Source organism: Perca flavescens, chromosome 20 (genome assembly GCF_004354835.1).
Source record: "Perca flavescens isolate YP-PL-M2 chromosome 20, PFLA_1.0, whole genome shotgun sequence".
Lineage (NCBI taxonomy): Eukaryota > Metazoa > Chordata > Actinopteri > Perciformes > Percidae > Perca > Perca flavescens.
In genome coordinates, this window is record NC_041350.1 from 11,813,399 (window position 1) to 11,834,871 (window position 21,473).

Genomic DNA, 21,473 nt, shown 5'->3' on the forward strand with positions numbered 1-21,473 from the left:
CACATATATACACTTTATTTCATATGGCATAGGCTTATGAGGGTGGACTGCTTTAAGATGGATATTATTTTTGAGGTGCCTTCATGAAACACACCTTATGTGGAATTTTCAAGAGTTATAATCATGTGGTAATCATTCAAGAGTAAGCCACTGTTAGTATCACATTAATATGACAATATTTATTAACATGGTAATTTCATTCCCTGAGGGTTGTATGTTTCACACTGCATAAACCCTGGATGTTTGTTTTGACAGAGTAGCAGTGATGCAGAGTTAATGTCTTCTGCACACACAGTGTGGATGTGTTTTTCATATTGGCATATATGTTGTGAAACGACTGGAAGATGTCAAATCTGCTGATCAGGTTTTGGTATTTAAGACAGAATTTCAGGTGCTGAATAAATTGTGGCTGTCACAGTAAAAAAAATCCAATTTGAATGAATGAGAACTAACATTTTTTTTTTTTTTTTTTTTTTTATTGATTTGAATGCAACCCACGTAGCCTAATCCTAAAGTATATTGTAGAACTGATGTGGCCTCACACGAGGCAGTGTAAAAAGGCAACAAAGGAAGTTAAACATATCTCCAAAGTTTTACTTTTAAACAAACCGTTTTTATTTAATAACACTCTGCCGAAGATTTGGTGTAGTTTGTTGCACCAACACTACATCCGAAAATGCTGATCTCCGATTTCTTTTCCTCCCTGACATGTCCTAAAAAAAGGTCCTGGTAGATGGTTGTTATGGCTCCAAGCTATGGACCAGACCGACATCGCGTCATTGCCAAGGCTCCTTTTTGGGGAAAAGAATCGCTCTGTAACATCAGGAGAGAAACGGGAAAATGCAGAAAAGCTGTTGTTTAGTGGTTTAACCAAGACTTTCACACCTAGTTTGGGGCTCATAAGATGAACATGAATATTCAGTCGGTGTGGTAAATCGCTAAATGATGGTGACAGTTACTACTGATGGATAGCTAACGTTAAAGTGGGAGGCTGCTACATATACAGTAGTAGTAGCATCTGACTGTTTTCAACTGAATCTCAGCCTAGAGATGACAGAAAAGTTGGCTAGTAATAACATCTTTATTATTAAACAATACTGATTCAATCAAATATGTATAGCAGGGCGACATACTGACCAAATGGCCACATTTTGCGACACATTTTTTGAGAGAGTGCAGTGTTTCCTCTAGAATTGTTTTCAGCTGGGGAGGGTGTTGAACGTCAAAAAGTAACCTTACCTGAAAACAGCGTCTAGTTTCTTTTTAGCATCTCACATCACAATTTCAGTCACTTTAAGGTCACTGTCAACGGGCTTATCTGCTAATGTTAGCTACCAAACGTTACCTTGAAACCTTCCAGCAAATAGATGGTACCGCAGGGTGCCCGTTACCTGAAACTGGTGATTTAACGTCTCCGCTCATTTTACACAGTTTAACAACAAAACAAAATGCTGAGTGAACGTTACTAGCTACATTTTTCATGTTTGTTTTGAGCTGTATGCACGACCACTAATCTGGAAAACGGTTTTAAAACCGTAACGTTAATACAGCGTCTCCTGCAGCGGGGAGTCAAAGGCAGAGGGACTGTCACCGCAGCGTTTGCTAACGTTAGCTTCTTGTTTCATCTGGGGTCCGATAAACAGTAAATTCATCAAAGTCAGTGTTCACAATGCTATTTTCCAATAAACTGTAGCTGTCATATTTAACGTGACCTGCATGAGTGCCAATTTCATGTCGCGGCTGTTGCCTAAGATTGAATGACAAGTGTACTCGCCCTGTTTATTTGGTTGCCATGACTTCGCGAGTGATGACGCCCTGTCGCTGTTCCAGTTGCGGGAGAGCGGATGACAGTTTGCTTGAGTTCAGTTGAGCACACGGCTCTGCAAAGTCCTGTAATTGCAACTTCATGACTTTTCATAAACAGCTGCAGGAGCGGCAGTGTGAGGTGTACATAGCGGAAACCCTGTTGTGCGTCAGCCCTATTTCTGATACCCTGGTGGCCCGCCATGGTAATATCAACATAGAGGAAACACTGTAGTGCGAGTATTTTTTCTACTCGCACATGTGCAACCTGCAAATTTGATGTTTTTTTTTATTTCATGTTGGAAAAAGGAGAAGAGAGTCTGCCAGAGTTGGCCAATGTGTGTGAGAGGGTGAGTGTCTGTGAGTGATTAGTGATTACATTTGTGTGTCTCGCTTACGTGCCTTCAAACTCATCGTCCGCACATGCAGGTTACCATGTTTCCATGAAAATCATGACGTTTCATTCCAAAATACATTTACGAGTGGTGATGCGCAGCCGGAGATCGTGCATTTTGTTTGCTATAGTGTACATTGGTGAGGAAAATGCTGCGTGGTGATAGCCAATAAGGAGTTAGCCTAAGCTTAACGTTAGTCATCCTCTCTTCATCCCACTTTGTTTACGGTCTCAACCCGGCTTGTGTGCACTTCCGGTCGGCGGAGCTGTGTTGCTAGACCTCGGCAGTGCTGTTTCGGCTCGTCACAAAATCGACCGCATTGTTAATCAGTGTTGTCTCGGTCTCAGACAAAAAGGGAGGATTTTATTTCAACACCACTACTGTGGGATATCACTTAATTGCCTGTGCATTCACTGATGTATTTGCATTTTTACATCAACGCTGCGGTACTGCTCCCTCACAGAGAAGTAGAAGTGTGACAGCAGAGAGCAGATACTTCTATGGTAGAATAATACATCTTGGCTGCTAAATGTATAACTATTTACCTCATAAAAACAAATAGTGCTTGTGTGAGTGTCGTGACCTCCTCTCTCTCTCTCTGGCTTGCTCATCAGTTTCTTTCCCACACTGGATGTTAGATAGTTAGATACTCCCCATTCCATGAAAGTTTAATCACTTTAGATAGGATTGCTATTTCAGTGTTAAAAAAAAGACAGAGCGGAGGGAAAGATAGCCTGTCTGAGGCAGAGGCAATAATACAGTACATGGACAGTAAAAGTACTTTTTTTTTCTTCTTTTTTTTGCATTTCTGAATGTGCATTTGTTAAGCACCATTGAATTAAGATGCAACTGTGAACTAAAATAAGACAGCAGATTGTAGTTTCTGTATTTATTACCAAGGCATTTATCAGTAATAAAATGGGGGAAATGTGAAAAATTGCGTTTCAGGTGGATCAAAGGTTTGCATCCCTAAGTTTTCTGCCTGTGCCCCTAAACAGTGCTCCCAGTAAAAAAAGTTAGTCTAGAGCCCTGTATGTCCAGATAAGCAATATCCAGCCTCAGGTTCAGGCAAGGTCACAAAATAATTATTAGACCTGTCTATAACAAGAAATAAATGCATAGAATAAATCATTATCATTATCTATAGGGCCTTCAGTGTTCTATCCCCCAAAAAGAGGCGTGGCCTTGACCTTTTGCTAAGTACCCCTATGTGCCACTCAGATGTATATTGTGTCCGTTGAAATATGTGACCTAAGACGCAGTTCCTATTAACAGCTTTTCAGCTGAAGATGGCTGTATCTTTTGTTTTTGTGTGCTGTGTGTCTGGTCCGTATTCTATGTATCTTCCCTCTTTTCTGCAAACGGAAAGATGAAGGCTGTGATGCCTCTGTTTAGAAGTTGTGAATTTACAGCTCACAGCAACTTAATACGATATAGTGTCTGGCTTTTGTTTGAAATTTAGTGTTGGCAAATGGCTTTTTATTGAGTTTCAATGTCAAAGTATGAGAACTCATCTAGCATCAATTGTCTTTTTTTTTTTTTTTTTTTTTTTTTTTTTTTTAATAAAAACTGTCCCCAAGTTACTTGAAAGATAAGCTAATTACCATACATTATCAAATAGTGTCCAGAGCCTTTATTGAGCTTAACTGAAGAGAGAATCGGGATTCTTATTATAGGCCTTAATTTCCTCTGTTTTATGAAGATATTTGATTAGATTTTAAGAACAAATCTTTCCTTGTTCTGATGCACCGTACATTTTGTAACAACCATCATTAAAAAAACCTATATGCAGAGTCCGAAATTAACTTTGACTCGGTGCTTGCCAGTGTGACGGAGAGCCTTACAAGATTTACTTGCCAGACGGAAAATCTACCGGCATTTGGCGCTTGGCACGTGTTAATTTCGGACCCTGCCTATAAGTAAATAGTCTGTGACGGATCCATAATTAGGTGAATCTAACCTAAATGTAGGTTCTATGTACATTAAAAGGTAGTATTACTCGACTCACAAACATTTTTACCCACCATAAAAAGCAGTTTATGTTTTGATTTGTTTCCAGATGTACTTTAATTGTTCCCTGAGTTATACCCTGTAATGACCGCTCTAACATGTACCAGCAGCAGTATTATGAGCTGTCAACAGGGATGAGGGGCATCTGTTCCTTTTGTTTTAGTCTATTTGTTGGAAAAACTTTAAAAGCCAGTGTGACGTTTATTGACTAAATACATGAGGGCAAATAGTGATGATTGACTGGGTATTTCACATTCTCTGTTTGAAAATATATTAACTGGCGCTCTCAAGACACACTCAAATTGATCAGAGAATTTGATGTTCCTGTGCATCCAAAAGTAGGGCCTCATGCACAATGTTTAAGACATACAGTAAACGAGATCCTCTCGCTGCAAGGACAGCTCAAAGTATGCTATCAGTAATAGAAAGTGAAGTGATAAACGTAGGGAAAGTGCAAATGACCAGCTGATTATTTACCAGAGTCCTTCAAAGTAAATGCTTTTTTTTTTTTAAATGCTGCAAAAACATTTCTAGGGATGCACCGAAATGAAAATTCTTGGCCGAAACCAAAAAAGAGGAAACCAAGACCAAAAAACGGAAACGGAAACACCGAAAGAAATTATGCCAATTATTAGTACCATTGCATTTATGGCTATGACTGTGTACTAACTACTAAAATCAAGGCATTACAATTGTATAAATGAATATTAAAGTTTAATTAAAAACATATCTAGCAGTAATATGGCTACAATATGATAGTCACATACAGTATATAGCCTAAGAACAGAATAGCTTACTTATTATTATTATTATTATTATTATTATTATTATTATTATTATTATTATTTGAGGCACTTTCTTGCAGGATTTCACTGAACATATCAGACATCAAGGGTGCATGCCCCTCATCTGGGGCAGAGAGACAAGTCTTTTTTTCTGCACTCTGATCTCCTCCTCCGGTGCTGGGCGCTTCTCCGTCTCCATGCGGCCTGGATCCTTTTTCGTGCGCGCTGCTTTATTTCCGCATCCAAGTAATGGTCTTTATAACGCGGATCAAGTACAGTCGCGATGAAGTGCACAGGATCCGAATAGATCTCACTGAAACGTGTGCTGACAGACTAAGAGCGTACTTCTCATTGTTTTCACTCTGTGGTCCGTCTCAACCTCTTTGCTTAGGAGACACTTTGCAGGTGGAACAGATTGCGTACTGACACACTTGCAGGTCGTGGTTTCTGCTTGTGTCATCACAACATTTCGGCCGTATTGTTTCTATGATAAAAATATTTCGGCTGAAAACCGAAAATCTTCGGTGGCCAAATATTCGGTGCATCCCTAAACATTTCCTCTAGAGTTTCTAATTTTATTTTTGTATCATTTTCACCCAATTTAAATATTTAAGATGAATAGCAATGAGTTCCTATATTCTTGAAAAAAGCCCTTAAAAATAATTGTTACTTTTGTCCATAATATAATAGGAACATAAAGGTGCTGCATTCCCATTGTACATCCCCACAGGTGTTCCCCCTTATTTAGGCTGATTAGACCTTTTCTCGGGACCGTGTTAGCATGTACAGACTGAGTTATTGCCATTTTCCTGGCTCTCCTGTTATCGAGGCACAAATTCTCTTTCACTTTGCGCAGAGTTCAGTCTGATTGTACTTTGACACGCAAAATTGCACACCTCTCCAATGGCCAGCCAGTTTGAGGGGGGGGGGCTTGAAGTGGGTTGGAATTTACGTAATTTAGAAAATATTGATAGGCCTTTTTTACAGCGGAAATTTTGTCACGTCACTGTAGGAAAAGCATAGGTGTAAATAATGAAATGAATGATGGCTCAACTCCATTTAGCTGCTTCATTTACAGGGACCTGGAGTTGTGCATGCTGGCTCACTTTTATACCAGCACACTTAGGTAGAACAAAGACATTGTTAATGTTATAAGTAACACATTGTTTTGTCCTTGATCATATGACTCAGCTCAGCGACATAGTACAGGGAACAGAGAAAGAGGGATGCTGCATTGAGTGAATGATAGAGGTTAATAACAAAGTTTGTGGTACAAAGTGGTATAATTTCCAACATTGTGGACTGCTGTAGAGAGCCCACTAGCCAGGCTAGTTCCTGCAATTAATGCCTACATCCTACTTGCGCTGTTCTGTCCACCTGCTTTTCACCACACCATGCAAGTACATTTAGCAAGTAAAAATCTGTTCCGACTGCACCTTTTGGGACAGAAATATTACATCTTTATTATTGTTATTAGTGCATGATGTCTGGGAACATCACATAATTCTCAGCATAGTACCACACACTTTTGGCCAAGGCATAGGCCTAATCATTCAGAATAACTTAAAACACCTGTGGGGTTTTGGAGGGCCGTTCACAGTTTGGGAAAATAATGTTGAGTTTGTTTAAAATTTTTAAAATGGACATAATGGATTTGAACATGGTTGTCATCTGTGTCATGGTCCAATAGACATATATTTTTTTGTCACAATATAGCAAGGTTTCATGGCCAAGTCCTTAAAGCCCATCTCAGTTGGAAAAGAAATGTATGTGTAGCCCTCAGAGCCCTTAAGGCACTGACACACTAACCCGATAATCGGCAGTTGGACAGTCTGGCGAGGTCAGTGACTCGAGTCTGTTCGGTGTGTTCTGCGCCGTCGTCCGTCCGAGGGGTCGTCAGCCTTTATTTTGGCCGACCTGACATGTTCAGTTGGAGACAGGGCATTCGGGACTCACCTGGAAATGGCGAGCGGAATGAGCGTGACTAGAGTCTCTCAAAATCTGACAAATCTTTTAAACTGACCTTTGTTGATCTGAAATGAAGACAGATTCAGCAACTGCATGGCCTATTTCTTGCTTAAAATGTTTTCAGAAACATGTTTCAGTGAACTATTTTAGTACAGGATGAGATCGTATTCTGAACAAGCCACCATGGCAGTCTGGCTTTGAACTTCCAGAGAAAACAAACCCATGTGACGCATTCGTCCAATCAGCTGCCGGTTTTCTTTTTTGGGCAACAATACAGATTAGCGCCACCTGCTGTTATGGAGACGTATTACGTCTCGTCTCTTTGGTGTGTTTTGTGGCACTTATTGGACCAACTCCGGGAGACTGATCAGTCCGACTGCCTTTTCTGCCGACGGTTGGCTGTCTGGTTGGTGTGTAACTGCCATTAAACACCTATAGTACACCCACACAGATGTTTTTTACTTATTTTGCCTGATTATTCTCTTCTCAGGACTCTCTTTCTATACACATTCAGATATCAATTACTGTTTGTTGAGCTTTTGATGAGGCTACAAAAATAACTTAGCTTGAGAATGAAGTCAAGTTTTCAAATGGATATAAACTGCATGTTTCATTTGATCATGTCATGTCGGCTTGTCTGACAACTTAGACCTTATGTTACTGTTATCACAGTCACCTGTGTAGTTTTGTCATTTTGCTCATTTCAGTTTCTCTCTCTTTGTTCGAGTCACCACCTGTAGATGTAAAGTTTATTTATTTATTGATTATTGTGTAGCAATACTTATACCAGGCTAACCAAGTAGTTATGTAGAAAGAGGTTTGCCCAATGTCAGTTTTAAAATCCCTAGTTGTTTAAACTGAAAGCGGTGCCTTGGGTAGGCTTTACATTAAAATCACTTTGAGAATTGGGAGAATCCCACTTGGTTGAAGAGGGATCCCACCAGTGCCTGAAGTTATTTGGCCAGCTGTTACCTGTGCTGCTGTCTAGATATTTGTTTTTCTCATCATAATAGTCAAAAATGAAATGTAAAACCAAAAGATTGTATAAGGTAGCCTATGTGTCTGTTTTTATAATGGTAAAAACATTGCTGAATGTGCTAATTTTCATAATAATTTGTTGAATATACTTCATAATAAAGCCCAGTTCAGACCAAAGATTCGCGAGTTGAAACTTGCAACTTCAACAACGAGCCAATGTGCAGCGTTCTGAAACCTGCCAGGTCACACCAATGCAACGAGACGAGACAATGTATCATCTCCATAGCAATGCCTCTTTGTACTTCCGTTTTAACTTCAGACTTTTAGGCTTTTTTGTAGCTAGATATATCATTTGTTTCATGTAAATATGAATGTGGATAACGTTAGTGATATTGAGATGCTTACTACAGTTGCATTTCTAGTGATGAAATGGCGAAAACAAGTTTTATTTCTCTGATTCACAGCTTTGTTTTAACGCCGTTGAGCACGCTCTCTCTATCTCACTTGACCATATGACGTTACCGTGCTGTCGGGCGGTCGTTGAGGCTCCATCTAAAACTCTTGCCATTTCGACCAGCACTTGTAACATAAGAAATAAAATGGATTATGGACATTTTTATTTCTATAGTTTATAGCTGACTCTACCAGCTGACTTCTCTATTGGCTGTTGAAACTGGTGACATCCCTTACGTTCTAAAACCAGCCTCTGTGACTTGACCAGCTGAGTCGCAGCGAAACCATCAGCTGGCTTGAGTCGAGCTGAGAAGGGCCGGTTCAGACCGCTGCAACTTTTCCCTGCAACGTTCTAAAACAGTTTCTCTTTGGTCTGAACTGGGCTTAAGGAGTACATATTGCAAAGTTCTTATCCTTTGCACACTCAATCAGGCTCTGCAATATGCTAGATCACTTGCCCACAGAAAGGTCCACACTGCAGTAACTAGAGTATGAGCATGTGTTTTTATTGTGTAAGAGAGGCGTGCCTGTGCCCAGTATCTCTGAATCTCACAAACAGATTTCATTTCAAAACCTTATTCTCGATGCATCTCAATTTTTGATTTCCATTTCTTTTTTCACTGTATGACCACATTTACAATAACATTATTATCAATATATCATCGAGCTTTGTGATCCTGATATGGTGGGATACAAAAAATTCAGTTAAAGAAATTAGGCTTTTCCTGACATAAATTTTTATATTTGGACTCTTAACTAAATAGTCAGTGCAGCTGTCCTCTTAAAAAATAAATAAAATAAAAATAAATTTGCCTCATTTCTTCATCAGTCACGACTTCTCTCAATATATAATTCACATTGTGACTCAGTGCTTTTACATGCACTAACTGGATTATTTAAGAATTTATTAAAACTCATAATTTTCAGAATAAAAGACTTTAATTTGAGTTATTTTTATTTCATTATAGATTATTTTTATTCAAAATTAGGGATGTAACGACACATCGATCTGGATCGATATATTGATTCTAGAGCAGTGATACGAAGTGTAAATATCGATAAATATAATCTTTGAGATGCACCTTTATTTTGAAATTCCCACTTTATACTTATTCTTATGTCTGGAAGAGCTCAGCAATAAAATTATCAAATCATATTTTAGTTGTTTTTTGTGAGTTGATAAATGTAACTTTATTGTGTTAAATGAGCATATTGTCTCATATTGATTGACTTTGTGATATCAGCAAATATCGTATCGTCCAAATAATTATATTGTATCATGATCAAACTTATGTAATTTACTCCACTATGTAAAATTTGTCAAAAGTGTTTGTTATGAAGTTTTTTTCATTATGGCATTTTGCCCAATATTCTATATCACATTTTAATTTATAATGTGGGCTTGTCATGACCGTGGTGTTGTCAGCAGTCGCCTCCTTACCTTTCAGCCAATTTCATGCACCCTGTCTGTAAATACACAAAGTACACAGACACCGCAACTTGCCCCTGCTTTTATTTAGCTAAACATGGCTGTACATTCTACCTACCTAGTGGGCTAATTATCGGAGATGGGTTGTGAGCTAGGCTTGGGCAGTATATATCTTTTTATATCTTCTAAACATTTTACAGGTGTATATGACGGTGTTTGTGCTGGCCCATACTAATCCTGTAAAGTTATCCCCAACATTCTACTGTGAAAGAGCCGCAACTTAGTGAAGTGCAAAGAGACAACTGGTCTTCCTCTGGTCTTCAGTTCAAACAGAATGTTAGGTCTTTAAACCCCCAGTGTTTAAAGCCAGTGTTAAATACAATATTGTAATTGAGTTACTGGGACTGCTGATTAGGGTTGGATATTGTTTTTTTTCCTTCCCGATACCGGTGCTAAACCGATACTTTTTTTAAAACGGTGCCGATGCCTGAACACACACAAACACACACACAAAAACCAGCACCAGATGGGAAAAGGGTATTTTACAATAACCTAAAATGCACAACAGCTGCAGTCAGACTGTTACATCCCGGTGTTGGAATCCTCGACAGGGAAATACAGTCACACTTTACACCGCTTAACGTAAACTGTCAGCATTTTAACCATTGTGTTTAATCCAGCTACTAGCTAACGGTAACATAGCATCCCGTGCAGCGATGCTTCTGCTTTCTTCTCGTTACTACTGTTTACGTCGGAACCGGTGCCCTATTGACGCTGCGCGTTTCGGTACCAAACCCTACTACTGATGCACTTTGTGTTGAGATGGGTTTAACTTATACTTTCTAAGGCTCATTTTGCTTATGTTGTCATTGAGTTGGGTTCTTTAAAGTATTGAGTCATTGGTCTCAGTCTCAGATCTTTTCAGTGACAACAGGCTTTTGCTTTTCCAGCAAGTTGGCAGCTGATACTTTCTCTCCAAATATTATATTGTCAATAGTGTTTTCACACAAATCAGTTTCTCACTGTTAATGTTCACTACAAGCCTTAATATAGACATAGCTGTCTCTGACTTAAATGGCATAGCAAGTGAGATGTTTCTATGGTTTCTAGGCTGGATTACATTTTTTGTAAATATAATGCAAATAAATTACAAAGAAATATTAACTACAACATAGTCTGAAGGGTGGGGCAAGAGTTATTGGCTATATAAACACCAGTTTCTTTTTGATTTTATGAGTGGTGCATTGCAATTCCTGAACATTGTCAATGCTTTTGTTTGAGCTATTCTGCTGTCCTTGAGTGTGCATAGTTAAAAGCTTATCATTACTATTTCCAATTCCTTCAGCTAAAGAGATCTGTGCAAGGCGTTTTAGATGGGTTTATATGGAATTTATTTGACAATGGTAGAGGTCTGTGATGATAACCGCATGTACCATGATACCCCTGTAAGAGAGAACCCATACCGTCACAGACCTACAATGGCATTGATTGGAAAAATGGTTTCCTTTGAACTGACTGAAAACACATTTTTACAAATGCTTTTTTGTTTTTGAATGGCATGTGTAATTTTACTCACTATTGTAATATATAGAGCCAGACCGATATATCAGCGGGCCGATATTAGGCATTTTCCAAACTATCGGTATTGGCACTTATAATGGCGATAAATTAATATTTAAAAAATTTAATAAAAACGGACGAAACACCCTTCAACCATGTTATTAGTGTTGGCTTTGCATAGTTTGTCCACGAGAGGGCGCTCTACAACGTCCCTGTTGGAAACATTCGTGTTTAACCCTTAAGTATTTTTATACATTTTATTTATCAGAACTTTAATATATTTTGATGTTCCTCTGTTCTGTTGTGACAATAAAACAAACAAGTTTATTTTTTAAACTGCATTATCATATTTATATATATTTATTTTAGTGAGGACTCATAAATAAATACAAATAACTAATATTAGGGAAATCTGTTTATATTTTATGCTTTGCTGTTTGACAGTTGGAATGTGTTTGTAACAGTATCATACAGAACTACCTCTTAAGTAGAGTGAGCTTTGATTTTGAAGGTAATACCTCACCTATATGTGATCCTAGGCATACATAATATGTTGCAAGCGTGCCTGCAGTTCCTTGAGACTTTTCATCTGTGGTATTTTAACTTTATTTACTTTAAAAGACTATCTTCATATGGTTCCTGTGATAAAGAACCATAAAATCTGTCTAGTTTGTCTCCTGTACTTTAACTCCATCTACTGGCTGATTGTAAATCTCAAGCTTTTAATTAAAAGATGTTGTCATAGCATTCAACATCAATGGGTGTGGCTAAAGACACTTTGTTTTATTTGTTTAAATCCAAATGTGTAGTGCTCCAGCCATCTGAGTCAAAGTATTTAAAGTAAAAAAAAAAAATTACTGTTTATAAGAAGAGGGTAAATATGCAATCTTTTAGTTGTGCATATTAATATAAAACTTTAGCAAAGACTTTTCACAGAGATGCATTCCAAGTATCAAGCAGGCTAAATATCTGGACCTGTCAGGCAAGAGCCAATGGGAGCGCAAGACATGGGTGTAGGGGAAACCTGGGGGAGGGGTCGTCTGTAACAATAGGGACTTTACTATATGTGTTGCTTTTGCAACACGGACCAAAGTTGTTTTTGCACCTAGAGAAAACAGGCTGTAAGTAGTGTTGACATGTCGAAACCACGTGAGAAAAACAATCCTGTCAAGCGCATGGTATTATGTTCCATGTCACTTCTTGTGTGTTTTCATGATCAAACATAGTTTGGAGACCAGATGTACACATTAGGGATTCCTCCTTGTAAAAGATTTTGTAGTGTGTGACCCCCTGTTGCCGGTCAGTCGTGTAGTGTGAAAACCACAACAACTTTAAGACTCACGATGACAAGACGGAAAGTTGTGTAGTGTGAACTTAGCTTAACTGGACAAGTGGTCTTAGCTTTCACAGAGTCACAAGAGCCCAGCAGAGCTATTTAGTTTATGTATTTTTTCCCCAAATGTAAGCTTCTTAGTTAGATGAAAACTGTTTGAACAAACCTTTTAAAGGCCAAATATTTGTAGCAGGGGTACAGACAATTGCATCTGTGCACAGTAGCCAAGGTGGTGCTTTTGCAAGGCAAACAATGGCTTAACCTGACACAAAGTCATTCTGCTGCGGACCATGTGTAGTCATGGAGTCATGGAGATCGCCTACTGACTAGGACTGTCTGTGATTGTCATTATTATATTTACCTGTCCACAGTACATAGTAGGAATATACATTTCCTGACATTGACGGGCCTTTTTATAGACGTTGGCTCTGCAGGCAAAAATGTGTTGAGCCGTGTCTTTTAGTAGTAAACAAGGCGCAGCAGTGAAATTTCAGTGTAGTAGGCACCTAAATAAACCATATCCAAATTCATATGAACTACATAAATGTGTATTTTTTTTGCATGCTTAAAAATGATCCAATTCTGATAAATGAATAAAAAAAAAATGCATCCCATGCTTGCCAACCCTTTGCATTTTCCTGCCCTTCTCCCTGCTGTTCTCCTGGAGTTTCAATTCACCCCAATTTTACCCCACACGTGGTGAAATTTCAAGATCTGCCCCTCCACAATATTTTTTAGAAATAGCCTAGTATTACTGCTGTTTGTAATTGTGTTTTTCACATATTTTTCAGCTGTGAATCACTTGTTGACCAATGCAGAGAAATGCGCTTCTGGTGTAAACGGCCAGACTTCTGCTCGCGCAAGAATTGACATATATCGCAGCGCTTCCAAATCCTGTGTTAACCCTGCGTCATAGCCTACAGTTAAATCAGCAAGACAAAACATGAATCCAACTCCAAATAAACGCATCCGCTTTTAAAAAATATATATATTTTTTTCTTTAAGATATGTTCCTTTACATTGCAAATAAAGTGAAAAGAAATAGAATCATGTTTTGAGTGGAGTATCTCATTTAATTTTGTAATACTGTGATATAATACTGTCACCGCAAAGAAAACAAAATTGTGATATAAATTTTAGGTCATATCGTCCACCCCTATAATGGCCCTACGACTAAAGAGTACATTGACTGAATGTAGCAGGGCTGTTGACTGAACAACCTAATGAAAGTGATCTTTTGTGTCAGATGTTTTGGTCTTTTTAGATGTGTTTTAATTAAATTGAGATACTTTTACCTTTCTTACTTGCTTACATAAACACAGGTGGATGCTGAATGTTTGTTAAATATCTGGCTACAATGACTAGAAGAAAGGTCTTGCTGGAACAAGCCTCACTTAGTAGACTAGTTTTCTTATTCATATCTTGAGGAATGTCCTTAAGACACTTTGCTAAGGCCACCACTACCAATGTTGCATCTTTCTGTTACACCCTCCAGAATTGACAATTTTGCTTTAGCATTGATGATATGTCCTTTGCCAGAACTTTCTAAATCACAGCTAATTTTACATTTCTTAAAGTTCATAAAACTGCCATCACTGAAAATGTTTCTTTTCCTTTGCTTCTCTTTCAGTTCTACAAACATGTTGTCCAGAGTGTGGAAAAGTTTGTTCAAAAGGTGAGTCATATTTTAAATAGAGGATTGTCAGCCAAGTGCAATAAGATTTTGGAGTTAAAACACACTCAATGTACAAACTCTTTCAGGGCATTTCATTAAGTATGATGAGGTGAATTCAGTCAAAAGTTAGATTTCCCTAAACCAGTCACAAAGGGCATGTAGATAAAGGCAAGAAGATGATCCTGATAGTTTATATATTCAATGTAAAGGCAGTGTTCACACTTTCGCAAATAAGTTTCCCAAATTGCTTGTGATTTACTTGAAGTGTAGAGCACGGTAAATAGGTACATTTATCACTTGAGTAATACATAAAAGGCTAGACAGTAATTTCATATTTGATGATTGTTTCACTGTTATTAATATGTCCTAACACCAGCTGTCTTGTTTCTGTATCGACAGTGCAAACCCGAATACAAGGTCCCTGGGCTGTATGTCATCGACTCAATTGTCAGACAGTCGCGGCACCAGTTTGGTACGGAGAAGGATGTTTTTGCCCCACGCTTCAGCAAGAATATCATCGCTACGTTCCAGCACCTGTACCGCTGCCCTTCGGATGATAAGGTCAGACAGTTTTTAATAGGTTTTGTGTTCCTCTCTGTGGCTGGTCATGGTTTCATGAGAGTTGATATTAGACCCCTTGATACATGCCTCAGTTTCACAGGAACGGGGACTGGCAATTGGCTCACTTTATTGCAGTGTTGGAGTAAGAGAGTGAATTATCACTCAATGTGTGTAGGGCAGTTGGTTTTGTCCCATATTATCATGGACAAATATGACAAATTGTTAAAAACTAGTAAATGGCACATGTTAACCTTTTTATGACAAAGGAAATATGCAACTCTCTGAAGAAAAAAAATCATGTTTCTGATAAAGCCTTTGTTTTTGAATAGTGATTTTTGGGCACTTTTTTAGGCTGCAGCTTTCATAGTGTCATAGTTATGTCACAGTTGCTTTTGTCATCTTTATCTGTTTCCAGAGTAAGATAGTGCGAGTCCTGAACCTGTGGCAAAAGAATGCGGTCTTCAAGAGTGACATCATCCAGCCTCTGTTGGACATGGCAGCAGGGATTGCCCCTCCCAGCATCACACCTGTAATGCCCAGTGCTGCTCCAGTCAATAACACTACACCTGGTCAGTCAAAGTAGACACGAGTAGAGTGAAACACACATAACCATACACTCTGATAATGTGGCAAGATAACTTGTTTAACACAACTTTGGGATGTGCTTATTTCATGGTTCATATTACAACACCTCTGTTTCTGCGTGTCCAGGCACTCCAGCTACTCCGGCTACCCCAGCTAACCTAGTCCAGGGTCTGCCTGATTGGGCTTCCCAGATTACCAACACAGACACTGTGGCTGCTGTGGCACAGATCCTACAGAGTCCCCAGGGACAACAGGTTAGTAAGCATGTCCATCCAGCATCTCAGTTCAATTCAATTTTATTTATAGTGTCGAATCACAACAGGAGTTATCTCGGGACACTTTACAGAGTAGGTCTAGACCACACTCTATAATTTACAAATGCCCCACAATTTCCCACGAGCAAGCATTTGGTGTGAAAGTCCACATGGGATTTGTTTTTGTTGCGCTGGGTTTAACCAATCATCGTAGTTCTACACAACACTGAAACAAGCTCTAGCCAATCAAGGGCAAAGTAGGGCCAAGAAACACCAGTGGGGTATGGTCTCTGTGGTAATGCGGCTAAAAAATTGAGGCAACATTTATCAAACCTAGCGAAGATACAGCTTTAGTTGAGAAAAGAGTAAAATCAAATGCCGCTGAAAATGGATAGAGGAAAAGAGTGGAGATGGGAAGCCGTTCAGGACTTGGTGCCACAAATTAAGGGAGCCAGGTGCTTGCTTTTGCAGCGTCTGTTCAAGCAGCAGTAAGAAAGTCATCATTTGATCACATAGCTTTGGTCCGTTCACTCTGTCATATAAGTTTGTTTTCAACGACTGCTACTGCTGCGCCTTCAATGACTAACCGTGTTTGTGATGAAACAAATACGCGTGTGTACATTCATAGCGGAACGCGATTTGTCATTCATGATGGCCCAGCCACGGTGTAAAAAGCTATCTGAAGACAAATCTGTCTGGACAAAGCTGTCTGTTTAAAATGAGCATGGCAGTTATTTAAACAAACATGGCCTTGTCCCAGAGTTTAGACAACTTTTATTTGAAAGCTAAATGCAAAGTTTACAATGAATATACAGTGAGGAAAATAAGTATTTGAACACCCTGCTATTTTGCAAGTTCTCCCACTTGGAAATCATGGAGGGGTCTGAAATTGTCATCGTAGGTGCATGTCCACTGTGAGAGACATAATCTAAAAAAAAAAATCACAATATATGATTTTTTTAACTATTTATTTGTATGATACAGCTGCAAATAAGTATTTGAACACCTGTCTATCAGCTAGAATTCTGACCCTCAAAGACCTGTTAGTCTGCCTTAAAAATGTTCACCTCCACTCCATTTATTATCCTAAATTAGATGCACCTGTTGGAGGTCGTTAGCTGCATAAAGACACCTGTCCACCCCATACAATCGGTAAGAATCCCACTACTAACATGGCCAAGACCAAAGAGCGGTCCAAAGACACTAGAGACAACATTGTACACCTCCACAAGGCTGGAAAGGGCTACGGGGAAATTGCCAAGCAGCTTGGTGAAAAAAGGTCCACTGTTGGAGCAATCATTAGAAAATGGAAGAAGCTAAACACGACTGTCAATCTCCCTCGGACTGGGGCTCCATGCAAGATCTCACCTCGTGGGGTCTCAATGATCCTAAGAAAGGTGAAATCAGCCCAGAACTACATGGGAGGAGCTGGTCAATGACCTGAAAAGAGCTGGGACCACCGTTTCCAAGGTTACTGTTGGTAATACACTAAGACGTCATGGTTTGAAATCATGCATGGCACGGAAGGTTCCCCTGCTTAAACCAGCACATGTCAAGGCCCGTCTTAAGTTTGCCATTGACCATTTGGATGATCCAGAGGAGTCATGGGAGAAAGTCATGTGGTCAGATGAGACCAAAATAGAACTTTTTGGTCATAATTCCACTAACTGTGTTTGGAGGAAGAAGAATGAGTACCATCCCAAGAACACCGTCCCTACTGTGAAGCATGGGGGTGGTAGCATCATGCTTTGGGGGTGTTTTTCTGCACATGGGACAGGGCGACTGCACTGTATTAAGGAGAGGATGACCGGGGCCATGTATTGCGAGATTTTGGGGAACAACCTCCTTCCCTCAGTTAGAGCATTGAAGATGGGTCGAGGCTGGGTCTTCCAACATGACAATGACCCAAAGCACACAGCCAGGATAACCAAGGAGTAGCTCTGTAAGAAGCATATCAAGGTTCTGGCGTGGCCTAGCCAGTCTCCAGACCTAAACCCAATAGAGAATCTTTGGAGGGAGCTCAAACTCTGTGTTTCTCAGCGACAGCCCAGAAACCGGACTGATCTAGAGAAGATCTGTGTGGAGTGGGCCAAAATCCCTCCTGCAGTGTGTGCAAACCTGGTGAAAAACTACAGGAAACGTTTGACCTCTGTACTTGCAAACAAAGGCTACTGTACCAAATATTAACATTGATTTTCTCAGGTGTTCAAATACTTATTTGCAGCTGTATCACACAAATAAATAGTTTTAAAAAAAAATCATATTGTGATTTTTGGATTTATTTTTATTTTTTTAGATTATGTCTCTCACAGTGGACATGCACCTACGATGACAATTTCAGACCCCTCCATGATTTCCAAGCGGGAGAACTTGCAAAATAGCAGGGTGTTCAAATACTTATTTTCCTCACTGTACGTGAAGCAACTCATCTCAATATGGACAAAATCATGAATGTGCTTGTTAGCTTTTTTGACAATGACCTGGTCAAAGTAACAACAATATAGCAAGTTTCTATAATGATTCACTGTAACATTTTAATATTATTATTGTAATATGTTATCTACATTGACTCTTAATTTAAAATGTTTTTTTTTAATTTTTTTTATTATAACTTTTTTTTTTATTGTGTAATGTATGGACTGTGACTGTTTTGCCAGCCAAATTCACTTTGAGTGCATATTAATGGCTGCATTTGAAGCAGGAAGTTTTACATCCAATCACAGTAATGATGTTAAGACATAACTCAGACAAAACACAGGCAATTTAGTGATATCCCTGAAGTTATGGTCTTGACCGGTCTTGAAATAAAATCCCAAGTCTTCTTTATCCGAGACCGAGATAAGGCAGAGTAAAAATATGGTTGATTCCCAGACGAGACTGCAACCTTTTGAAAAGTGTTTTTTAGACCAAGACCGGTCTCAAGAACTACAACACTGGGTGCCACCCCAATCCAAGAAAAAATGTGAGGCGAGAAAACATAATGATTTTGAAGAATAAGCTCCCCGGAGCTAAGTTGGTAACAAGCATCACTGGGAAAGACAGAGGAGAGAGGAGCTCAGTGTGTCAAAGGAAGTCCCCCGGCAATCTAAAACTATAGCGGCATAACTAAGAGCTGTTCCAAGGCAAACCTGAGCCAGCGTACAAAGGGTTGGTAGATGAATCTGACGACTATTAGGAGAAGCAGAGAAAGGGAGAGGGCAAAACTATTTGGTTATGGGTAACTATAATAATCTTAAGAATCTTTATTTCCAGTAAAACAATAATAGTTTGTGTAGCTGTTGGCGTTTCAGCGTGTCACATATGTGTATTGTCACCCGTTGTAGCTGCAGCAGCTGGTACAGAGTCTACAAATGCAGCAGCAGAAGCCCCAGCCGTCCCTGCTGCAGGCCTTGGATGCTGGCCTGGTGGTGCAGTTGCAAGCTCTGACAGCTCAACTCACTGCGGCCGCGACTGCCAACAGCCTCAACCCCCTGGAGCAGAGGGTCTCCTCTTTTAATAAGGTAATGTTGAAGTCAGCAACATTTTTTTTATTCTTTTCTTCATCTGTTGCCTCCTAATGGGATTATGCTGTGTTCCTTGCAGAAGCTTCTGGGTCCTTTTGATTTTGGGAATGATTCTGAACGTGGTGAAGAATCCAAAAAGGACTCCTCGTCATCTCAACTGTGAGTTCATTGTGCTTTATAATCAGGGTATTATTTCTCCAACACTAAAACTGACTTAATCGTGACCCTGAGTCCTTTCACTGTGTCAAGCACCTTCACTGATTTAATTGACTACTTCCAGGCCCATGGTGTCGGAGCCAATCAACAGCTCCATCTTCCATCAGCTGGCTGAGCAGCTGCAACAGCAGAACCTGGAACAGTTTCAGAAGCAGCTTTTAGAGCACCAGCAGCACCAGCAGCACCAACAGAAGGTAGGTGCACACACACTGTACACACACAGATTACAATTTCTCAAAGAATGTTTGTTTTTTCAGGACGGATGGAGGTTGATCTGGTTTAACAGATACATATTTTGTTAATCATACCAGGTAGTAAATGGACTGCATTTACGTAGCGCTTTCCTAGTCTTAACAACTACTCAAAGCGCTTTACACACTACAGGCGCCATTCGTACACACATTCATACACTGGTAGCCGAAGCTGCCATACCAGGTGCCAAGTGCGCATAAGATGAACATTCACGCACATTCACACACCGATGGTGCAGCATCAGGATCAATTTGGGGATCAGTGTCTTGCCCCAGGACACTTTGACATGTAGAGAAGGAGCTTGACTTGAGTTGAACCACCGACCTTCCGATTGGTATACAACTGCTCTACCCCCTAAACCACAGTCGCCCCAAAAATACCTTTTAAGTGGCTTTACAAACTAAATAACGTTCGGGTGTGCAAATAGATGACTCAAATCAGATCAACTCGTTTAGTGTTACCTGCACATCCAGTAGGCTTAGTCTCATTCTGACACCACACTATGTCCCTAACATACCTTTCAGGCCTGCAATTCAAATGTGAAAATAAAATGGTTGTGTTCTCATCACAGTTATGGATAAATAAGCCTAGACTTGCCTGTTTAGATTCCTTTTTAATAAATGACACATAATAGGTACATTGCTCTTTTTATTCCTCCAGGCAATGAGCATGGAAGGGCAGGACTCAATCTTTGGTCAAGAGAACTCAACTGCTCAGAGCAGCAGCCAGCCACAGCTTTCTGAGCCAGATAACAAGGTGGATGACTCCATGGACAACCAACAGCAGGTATGTATGCCTTGCCAGTGGGCCATTAACAAAACTAGTAAATCATATTGATTTATTCCTTGGTATTATTTATTTACTTCTGTAAGTAGAATCAGTGCCTCAAGAAAAAGGGCTGCACTAAGTGTGTTTGTTTAGCTGTAGGTTTAGATGTGATGTGATCATAATTCCGGTCATTTTCTACCTGACCTTGCATTTCTGTGTAGAGAGGAATTTAAATGACCGTCTTTTTTTTAGGACATGGATCTAGATGAGGGCCTGGACGGTATGGAGGAGGAGATCTTTGAGGCAGAGGAGAAGAAGAATGTAAGCACACGCTCCAGAACACGCTCAAGGTCGCGCTCTAGGTCAGTCCCTCTTATTTCTGAAATGTTATTTTGTGACAAAATGTTCTAAACGTGCCTGAAATATTGCTAATATTAATAAGTGTGTGCTGTATAAGTTAAAGAAGCTATGATCTTTTAACCTCGTTAGAAAAGTGCTGACTGCTGCCCTGTGGAAAATACCCAAAACATACTGATATTTCCACTCCTTACTATATGTAAAACAGCTTTACTTTCTTACTTCATAAGACTCAAACATAATCACCTGTGTTTCCTCCATTGGCCTAAGAAATAAATGCATTCATACAAGAGCTCAGAAATTCATTCAACGCCATAATTAACAGAAGGGGGAGACGTTTGGTTGGATACTGAATTGCAGACACTAATCCTGGGTGCCCACCTTTAAAACTGTGGTGATTGTATAGATCTTCTGTGCTGCTGGGTTGAAAATGTGTGTGAAGCATTCATGTTTCGCTAAGAAATGCACTCAATACCTGTTTTTTATTAAATTGCTTCAAAGTCTTCACTATGAATTGTATATGGGTCTGGACAGACATGGATTTAAACTGCAACTTGACTGGTTGGCAAAGGCATACAACCGCAAGGC

The 21,473-nt window shown here is 39.5% G+C and overlaps 1 protein-coding gene across 1 annotated transcript in view; it reads left to right on the forward strand.

The window, feature by feature from the left end:
- scaf8 (SR-related CTD-associated factor 8) overlaps positions 1 to 21,473 on the forward strand; it is a 34,336-nt gene that overhangs the window by 5,275 nt on the left and 7,588 nt on the right. Inside the window, exons 3-11 of the mRNA XM_028565464.1 lie at positions 14,345 to 14,389; positions 14,789 to 14,950; positions 15,366 to 15,519; positions 15,662 to 15,789; positions 19,113 to 19,289; positions 19,372 to 19,451; positions 19,573 to 19,702; positions 20,421 to 20,546; positions 20,781 to 20,890. Coding sequence (XP_028421265.1) covers positions 14,345 to 14,389; positions 14,789 to 14,950; positions 15,366 to 15,519; positions 15,662 to 15,789; positions 19,113 to 19,289; positions 19,372 to 19,451; positions 19,573 to 19,702; positions 20,421 to 20,546; positions 20,781 to 20,890 — 1,112 coding nt within the window. The remainder of the gene's footprint in view (positions 1 to 14,344; positions 14,390 to 14,788; positions 14,951 to 15,365; positions 15,520 to 15,661; positions 15,790 to 19,112; positions 19,290 to 19,371; positions 19,452 to 19,572; positions 19,703 to 20,420; positions 20,547 to 20,780; positions 20,891 to 21,473) is intronic.